Source organism: Chlamydomonas reinhardtii, chromosome 9 (genome assembly GCF_000002595.2).
Source record: "Chlamydomonas reinhardtii strain CC-503 cw92 mt+ chromosome 9, whole genome shotgun sequence".
NCBI lineage: Eukaryota > Viridiplantae > Chlorophyta > Chlorophyceae > Chlamydomonadales > Chlamydomonadaceae > Chlamydomonas > Chlamydomonas reinhardtii.
In genome coordinates this window covers 505,018-513,646 of record NC_057012.1, presented here as the reverse complement: position 1 = coordinate 513,646, position 8,629 = coordinate 505,018, and the positions used below count along the sequence as shown (strand labels likewise).

The 8,629-nt window shown below is 63.9% G+C and overlaps 1 protein-coding gene across 1 annotated transcript; it reads right to left on the bottom strand.

Annotated features, from left to right (window-relative positions):
- Positions 1-5: 5 nt before the first annotated feature.
- Positions 6-7,887, bottom strand: CHLRE_09g404100v5 (uncharacterized protein). Its single transcript, XM_043066128.1, has 16 exons — positions 7,622-7,887; positions 7,333-7,533; positions 7,060-7,160; positions 6,754-6,877; positions 5,843-6,016; positions 5,187-5,442; positions 4,819-4,907; positions 4,407-4,570; positions 4,027-4,204; positions 3,648-3,806; positions 3,207-3,330; positions 2,745-2,892; positions 2,304-2,417; positions 1,754-1,850; positions 1,404-1,478; positions 6-1,143 (listed from the first exon to the last, which is right to left on the bottom strand). The coding sequence occupies exons 1-16, from the start codon at positions 7,673-7,675 to the stop codon at positions 727-729; spliced, it is 2,475 nt and encodes an 824-aa protein (XP_042920742.1). The 5' UTR covers positions 7,676-7,887; the 3' UTR covers positions 6-726.
- Positions 7,888-8,629: the final 742 nt, after the last annotated feature.

The window sequence follows — 8,629 nt, the reverse complement described above, 5'->3', positions numbered from 1 at the left end:
CACTGGTTATGAATGACAGATCCATATATCACCTCATATTATCATATAGTTTCAGGTCTGGGAGGTGACTCGCAATCGCACGGGCATGTCAAAACCCACGCCGTTTCTGCGAAATCCCCCGTCCCTGTTTCCAAAGGCACTCGCTCACCCTCACCCATACGCCGCCGCATCACATACACATTGCCAAAGACTGCTTTTAGTTTGCTAGGCTAGGGAGGTGTTCGGACTTAGCGGAAACGGGGCATTCCCCACACGGCCATTCCTCGCAGAGTCGATCCACGTGTCGACCTTGGTAGCTTTGATGCCGGTCATTAGTTCAACCAACAACGGCAGCGCCTTGGCGCTACACCGGCACTCATTATTTCACAGTGGCCCGGCCTTGCACATCCTTCCGATTCAACCTCACCCTCCGGAGTGCTTGAGTCGGAGCCCCCTCCCTTTTGCTTTCAAGTCGCAACGAGACACAGGCCTTCGTGCCCGGTACCCTGCATCGCCTTCCACTCTGCATCTGCACGTCGCTGTTGCCGCATGGTTTCACACCTGGGGCACATCCTACCACTCATTAAATACCTTCTACACCATAACGCGTGGATAGCCGTAGGCCTGTACACGCAGGCCGCCACAGCTGGCCGCCCGCGCTCACCGACGGGCCGCGTGCCCCTCCCACCCCCCATCCAGGGCTGTGGGCGGCGCACCGCCGCCGCTTGCTGCGGCCTATGGTGCGGCTCATGGCCGACCGGATGACGGGGGCAGGCCGCCGGTCAGCGGCGCACGCTCGTCCTCCATGCCGCCACCCACGCCGCCCGCCGCCACGCCGCTCGCGCCCATCTCTACATCCGCAGCCCCGATACCAGGCCCTGCCAGCGGCGTCACTGAGCCGGGGTGCGAGCTTGCCCCGAGGGACACGCCACCATTCACCGCCGCTGCCGCCTCCCTCGCCTCACCCTGGCCCCCCTGCGCGCCGTGCGCGGATGCCCCCAGCCGCGAGCTTGGCGTGGCTGCGTGGCCGCCTGAGGTGTCCACGGATCGCGAGCTGAAGCGGGTGCGGTGGGAGATGTCGTGGCTGGGGCGCACCGCCAGCGCTGAGGCGTAGGAGCGGTCGCGCTCGTCCACCGAGGCGCCCAGGTAGTAGGTGTCGTCCACCTGCAGGCGCAGCGGGGGCAGGGCAGCAGAGCCGGGCAGGGGGGCAGGCGACATGAGAGGAGGCGGTGATGTGACTTTGCATAGTACGGGTAGTGGGTGGCAAGGTTGCCTTACCGAGTTTGCTGCAGCAGTGTTACTAGCGGCTACGCCAGTGCATTGACAGGTGACTAAACGGTGCTATCTGATTGTACTTGTTTGGAAATACCCTCCCATCCTCCCGCTTCCATAAACCCGCCCCCACCACACGCCCCCACCCGCACCTGCATGGGCTTGTCGTCCTTGTCTAGCACCTCGCGCACCGCCGCCACTGGGTTGGAGAAGATGTGCTTGAACGCCTGTGCAGGTGGGTAGGGCCGGGCGGGCGAGTTCGCGGGGGGAGCGGCAACAGGGGACCGCGTGTAAGACTGGATTGCATTTGCAAAACTGGCCCGCTTGACGCTGTTCCCCCATCCTCCATAAATCCATAAGCATGGGGCTTGTACCCAGCACCTCAAGCACTCGCGCCGGTACCCAAACCGCCCTTAAGCAACTGTCCCCGCCCGTCCACCTGCCACAGCCCCCCATACTCCTGACAGGCAAATGTGGAACCGCCCTCGCCCCCCTCCCTCACCTGCGCGTGGATGTTGTTGTCAAGGTGCATGGAGCCAATGATCTTGCCCTGGTCGATCTCGTGCGCCATCTTCTCCAGCTGCTCCTTCAGGTGGAACCTGGCGAGTGACGGCAACAGGCACGCAGCAACACGAGGGAGGGCGCGATGCAGGGGGGGCAGCAGGGCAGCGGGCGGGTCGACAGATGGCCACCGACCGGCCTCGCGCCCATGCCACATGTGCACCACATCTGCCAACGCACAGCCGACCCAGTCGCTGCGTCCCTGCTCCCTTCCTGTCGTTGCCCCACAAGCGCATGCCTCCTCACCATCGACTGCCTTCTGCTACTGGGCGCACAATCAGATCGATATTACCATTGCCCCTCCCACTCCAGTCTCCCTTGCTGCGCCCACCCGCCCCCTACCTCGCCCCATACCTCCCCCATACCGCCCGTCCGCCCAGCCCCGCCCCCTCTCGCCCCTCCCCACTTCTGTCCCTTGCTGCGCCCCCCTCCCGCGCCCTTCTCCCTCCCGCCAGGGTCTTCCCGCCCCGCCCCGCCCCGCCCGCCCCCACCTGTCCAGCTGCTCGTTCTGCACCTCCACCAGGTCCGCGCGGCTCACGATGCCCTCCAGCGGCCCGTTCCAGCGCACCACCGGCACGTAGTTGAAGCCCTCGGCGTTCACAATCCTGCGTGTGTGGGCCGTGCATGTGCGTGTGCGATGGGGTTGTCAGTGACACAGATGAGCCAGGCGGCGTACCGGTAGTGTGTGTGTGTGTGTGTGTGTGTGTGTGTGTGTGTGTGTGTGCGAGAACACGACCCATCACGATTCGTGGACTACAACTGCACTCTGCCCGACCGCACCCATCGGACCGTTGTCCCCCACCAAAGTGCCAGTGCCCTTCCGCCGCCCCTTCAACCCCCTGCCCTGCCCACCGTCCCCTCCTGCACCCCCTCCAGCCCTCCTCCGCCCCGCCCCGCCCCCCTCCTGGCCCGCTCCAGCCCCCCGCCCGCACCTGTAGATGAAGGGCAGCGGCATGTTGGGCGGGATGATGATGGGCGCCACCTCCACCTTGGGCGCCAGGTCGATGCACTCCGCCTCCACGCCGTGGCTGTCAATCAGCTCCGCCACGTTGCGGCGGCTGATCATGCCCACGAAGTTGCCTGCGGGGGCGCAGGGCGCAGGGCGGTGGCGCAGGGCGCAAGGCGGCGCAGGTGTTCGAGAGCTGAAGCAAAACATTGCGCAAAGACAGTGTATGCGATGCAGCAAAGGGACGGTTGCGCAGGTGTGTGTGTGTGTGTGTGTGTGTGTGTGTGTGTGTGTGTGCGCGCGCGCGCGAGTGTGTGTAGGCCGCTGGCCGCAGGTGACAGTTCGCAGTCCCTCGCTCCGCCCTAAGCGCCGCGGTCCTGGTCTTGAGGGAGCGACCCAGCCTCCGCCACCCAGGCCCCCCACACGTGGTCGCCGGGCGGGCGCTCACCCTTGCCGCCCTTCTCGTCCGGCTCCAGTGGGTGTGTGGTGACGGGGAAGGCGGCGTTGTCGCGGAAGGTGTCCAGCGCCTCAGCCAGCACACAGCCCGGCTCCGTGATGTACAGCGTGTCGCCCTAGGCAGGTGTGTGAGGGGCGGGGGGTACATGAAGGGGGGTTGGGGCGGGTAGCCGTTTGAATGGAGAACAGAGCCATCAAGTCCACTAGTACCGTATGAAGCGCCGGTGGGGGGGGGGGGGTTGTGTCGATACCAGCCCAAACTGAACCGAACCCAGTGCAACAGGTACACCCTTTCTGTCAGCAAAGCAACATGATGGAGGGGCGCATACCAGCGCATGCCAGGTGCGGGGGCGCGCATGATGCGAACTGCCGCCTCCTGCGAATGCCCCCTCCGCAACTCATTCATACCCGCTATACCCCAGGACCCCTTTACCTTGTCGTCGTTGCGCTTCATGATGTCTGAGGCGTTGATGTGGAACTTTTTGGAGTTGGACTCGGCCAGGCCCACGAACGCCAGGTTCTTGAGCATCATCTGGTGCTCGAACACGCCGTAGTTGAAGCAGTCGCCCACGTTCTTGCTGATCACCAGCACCTGGTGGGGTGGGTACGTCAGGGGAGAGGCGAGCTGGTGAGCCGGTGACCTAATGAGGTGAAGTTGTGGTTAAGTCAAAGGATGGCCAGAACCCCTGAACGCCAGCGGGACTTCACCGCTTCACCAGGTACAGCATGCACCCCACCCACCCGCCACTCACCACACCCACGCTCGCCCCGCCCGCCCCGCCCCGCCCCGCCCCGCCCCGCCCCGCCCTCACCAGCATGAGGAAGGGCAGCATCTGCGGGCTGGAGGTCATCTCCATGAGGATGAGCGCCTGCGCCGCCGACATGCGCATGAGGCCGCCCAGGAAGGCCGCGGCGCCCAGCAGCGCGTAGAAGCCCACCGCGCGCTCGTCCGCCACGTGCATGGCCACAAGCACCTCGGCCCACATGCGGCTGCGGGGGAGGGAACCGGGCGGGGGAGTGGGTCGGGTTGGGTTACTTGGGTGGCCGTTTCCGGTACCAATCTAGCCGAGGGAAAGGGAGTAGGGGCCGGGTCCAGGTATGCCGCCTGACCGCGCTGCCCCTTGCCGCCCTGCCACCCGGGCGACCGCCCGCTAGCAACCCCCCCCCCCCCGCGGCCCCAGCCCCGCCTCACCCCAGCAGGCCGCCGAAGATGAGCGAGGGCGTGAACAGGCCCGAGGGGATGAAGGCGCCGTAGGTGATGCCGGCCATGAGCCAATACAGCACGCCGTACAGCAGCATGGAGGTGAAGGAGAAGGTGCCGCTGTGCGCCTGGAACAGGGCCTGGATCACGTAGCCCTGCAGGGGGGAGCAGGTTGCGTGTGAGGTGTGTGTGTGTGTGTGTGTGTGTGTGTGGAAGTGTGGAAGAATGAACGGGTGTGGAGGTATGTGGAGGTGTGTGGAGGTGGTGGGTGGGGGCAGCGGGTGGACAGGCTGCAACAATGGAATAGAAGAATGGGTACGCCGCCTTGGCCCCATGCACGCCACTACAAACATGACATGCACGCGCCACAGCGCCACGCCCGCCCAGCCGCACGCGCCCGCACCTGCGGGTTGAACACCAGTGTGGCCAGGTCGTTGTAGTGGTGGTCGGTGTGGCAGTGGAAGCCCTGGAACGTCTTGAACTGAGCGCCGCCTGTGGGGGAGAGGCAAGGCATGCGCAGGGGGGAGAGGAGTCAGCGAACGGTGGCGGTAACCTGTGTAACACCTCTTGACGCCCTCCCAATCCCACCCCACGTATCCTGCTACCCCGCGCGTCCCACCATAGCCTTTCAATGCGCGCCCAGCAAAGCCCTCGTCCTCCCCCCAACCCTCCTTGCCCTCCCCCAACCCTCCTCGCCCTCCCACCATCCCGCCCCTCGCCCTCCCACCATCCCGCCCCTCGCTCTCCCACCACCCCGCCCCTCGCCCTCGCCTGTGAGGCACTGGTCGTCTGACTTGGAGTCGCAGCTCCTGCAGCGGCCCGCCACCGGCATGAAGAAGAACACGATGGAGGTGGCGACGCTGATGGCGCACACCTCGGCGATGCGTGCCCACATGAACTTGGTCCACTTCTTGCGGACCACACACACCCAGGTGTTGAAGGAGATGTAGAGGCAGCCCAGGTAGCCGCCCACCACAGCCAGCAGGATGATGGCCCACACCTGCTCGTACGGCGTGGGGAAGGTGATCTGCGAGGGAAGGGGGGGGGGGAATGGGTGGAAGGGCCGCTTGTGAGGGTGGAGGGCGGGAGGGCAGAGGGAGGGGCAAGGTTATGTGGGCGGGTGAGCGCAGATGGAGGATGGACGAGGTCGGAACGGCACAGCTGGTGGGCCGAGAGCGGATGGTGCTGCCCCATGTAGTGCTGGTGTGTCGGGGATGGACCGCAGCCGTCATGGCACTCAGCCGCCCAGCCCCGGCACCAACGACATGCCCGCTGTCCCACACTCTCGCCAGCTCTCCACAGCGTTCCTGCAGCTCCACAGCCCGCAGCTGGCGCTCCCCCATCCCGCAGCCGCCCCCCCTGCTGTCTACTTCGCTACACTTCTCTGTACCAATCCTTGCAACCCCCCGCAGCTCCACCCTCCGCACCTTGAACCAGATGAGCGAGCCCCACTGCAGGCTCTTGCAGTGGCCGGCCGTGGAGCAGATGGTGACGGCCTCGCGCACCACCACGATGGTGATGGCGCAGGCCAGGAAGCAGCGCCACATGATCTCCTTGCCCCAGCGGGTGGACATCTCCATGGCAAACAGCACACCGCCCACCTGGCCGGCAGCGCAGTAGGGGAGGCAGCAGGGGAGGCAGCAGGGGAGGCAGCAGGGGAGGCAGCAGGGGAGGCAGCAGGGCAGCGGCAGGTAAAGGTGGATCAGGTGGTGGTGGTGGTGGTGGTCGTGGTGATGTTGAGGGCAGGGGAGCGGCACCCGTCCGTCGGGTCCGTCCCCGTGCCTCCCCCGGCGTTATAGCCTCGGGCGCGGCCTCAGTCCACCTCCTCATCCACGGACCCCGCGGCTCGCCGAGGTGCCCGCCGTGGCCCACAGGAGTGGAACCCCTGCAGCCCGGGAGTGGCTGAGCCCGACTACGGACATGTCCTCCAGGGCCAACAGCCTCGCGCCCCGGCAGTGTGGCCGCCGTAGTGCGCGCCATGGGCCAATGCGTGACGCCCATCCAGCCCAAGGAGTAACCCTGCGCCACTTCGCCGACCCAGGTCAGCCCCCCCCCACACACACACCCAGGTCGTTCCTCCTCAGAGGCTACGCCTCCCTCAGCACAACACGTCTCCCCGGTTCCTCTGCTCCTTAGCCCCACACACAACCCACATGCCCTGCCCTGCCGCCAGCCGTGGGCAATCACCCCCTGGCCCCGCCACCCCTCGCAACCCGCATCCCCACAACCCACATGTCAAGCAACCTTCCCCTGCCCTGTGCAGCCGCACATCCTCCCTCGCCTCACCCCACTGCCTGCCCCTGCCGCATGGCCTGTCTGTCTCGCCTCCCGCTCTCACCGGCGCCTTGAAGGCGGTGGTGACTCCGCATGCCGCGCCAATGGCCACCAGATCGCGTTGCTCCTTGTTGTAGGTGTAGGTGCCCCAGTGCGCCGCCACCTCCATCTGCTGCTGCATCCACTTGCTGCGGGGTTGGAACGAGCCGGGGGGGGTGCACTTAAGGTGGGGGAAGGAGGAAGGGCGATCCGGCGTTGCGGCCAAGCGGCAACCCACTCAGGCGGCGTCCCGGGAGCTGCTATCGACTTGTAGTGCTGTCAACGGACTTGCTGCGCTGCTTTTGTTGACTCCCGCCCCCAGTAGACTCACTTGCTGCCCATGACCACCGCCAAAATTGATCCGGCATGAAGCATGGGGCCCTCCTTGCCCACGACCATACTAGAAGAGACAGCCAGAGCACTGGAAATCACCTGTGAACACATAATTGCAGTACGTTAAGGTTGTCAAGCAGTAGGGGATGTTAGCAGCTCGTGCGCAGGTGCACCGATTGGTAGCCTGCTCCCGCACAGCCACACCAGCCCCCCCCCACCCGCCTCACCCGTCCCGCCTCCGCCCGCTTACCCACACCCTTCCCATACCCACCTTGGCAACAAAGGTCTTAATAGTGAAGAAGTTTTTGAAGATGGGGCTCTCCACGCCGTTCAGGTAGGCCTTCACATCAGGGATGCCCGACCCCGAGGCCGCAGGGGAGATAATCCACATGAAGAAGCAGCAGCCCCATGCTAAGAGCAGGTTAAAAGCCGTGTACTGCAAGAACTTGACGAACTCGTTCTCGTTCAGCAGCTGCAAGAGCAAAGGAGGGTGGGGTTCGGGCGGCGACTCGTCAATCGTGGAGAAAGTTGAGGCTGTTTCTCCAGCCGCCCATACGCACCACGATGGAGAAGATGAACTGACTGCGTAGTCCGTAGAGGCTGGACACAAGCATACTCTGGAAGAAGCCCACGAGCGCAGTGCTGATGGCAATAACTATCAGAAAGAGCCATCGTAGAAGCGTGTATAGTCGAGGGATTTGAAGACGCTTCACAGGTGCGAGCGAGATAGCCATTCTGCCTACAACTCGGCCGGCCCAAACTTCAAGTATGTGTGGGTTGCTAGCTGCGCCGAGCGCAGTGGAGAGAAACAGCCAGTGACGAGAGCATTGTGAATTGGTGAAACAAAATAAGCTTTAATGAAACAGTTTGTCCGACCCAGCTGACAAACCTGGCCTCGGCACTAACCCCATGCACTCAAGCGACGCGAGGAACTGCGTGTCCCCATGCATGCCTCCTCCTCGTCGTCCCTTCGGCTGTCGCTTGTACATATACAAGGTGCCCCTAATACAAGGTCCAGCGTGGCCCACAGCTCAAACACAACTTTACTCGTCGCACCCCCCTGCCTGGCCCGCAGTCCACCGACCGGCAGAAACCAACAAGTTAGCGCGTCCTCTCCAACCTGTGACCCGTTTGATTCAATGCTCGTTACACAAGCTCCTTGGCCTGATAACTTAACGCACTCGTGTACTGCCATCTTGGCCTTGGCGGCGCGCCGTTCGCATTCAGGACCTGGGGTCCTACCCACCTGGGGGCCCAAGACCTTGCTCAGGCATCAGGACGTGCAGCTTACCCTGGCTTATCACACTCCCCTCGACCCTTAGCAACACCACTACTTTACTTCACATGCAAGGTCCTAGCAGAGCCGCTGACTGGCAAATCGGATACCAACATGCAGCATATCTGCATATGTAGTACGGTAAGCAGACGGTGGTATAGGTATGCATGCATCTGGTCTACGTACGCATTAGTTCCGCAACACTCGTCAATAAATGCATGACCCATCCCCAGGTCCACGCCGCATTGCTTACTGGGAATCGCTGATACAGCCCAATTTACCCCGCAATAAA

Coding starts and splice junctions, on each gene's coding strand:
- CHLRE_09g404100v5 (XM_043066128.1), bottom strand. CDS start 7,675: ATGCTTGTGTCCAGCCTCTACGGACTACGCAGTCAGTTCATCTTCTCC. Junction 4,205..4,406: donor ATCTTCGGCGGCCTGCTGGG/GTGAGGCGGGGC, acceptor CCTCCCCCGCAG/CCGCATGTGGGCCGAGGTGC. Junction 1,479..1,753: donor ACAACAACATCCACGCGCAG/GTGAGGGAGGGG, acceptor CCACCTGCACAG/GCGTTCAAGCACATCTTCTC.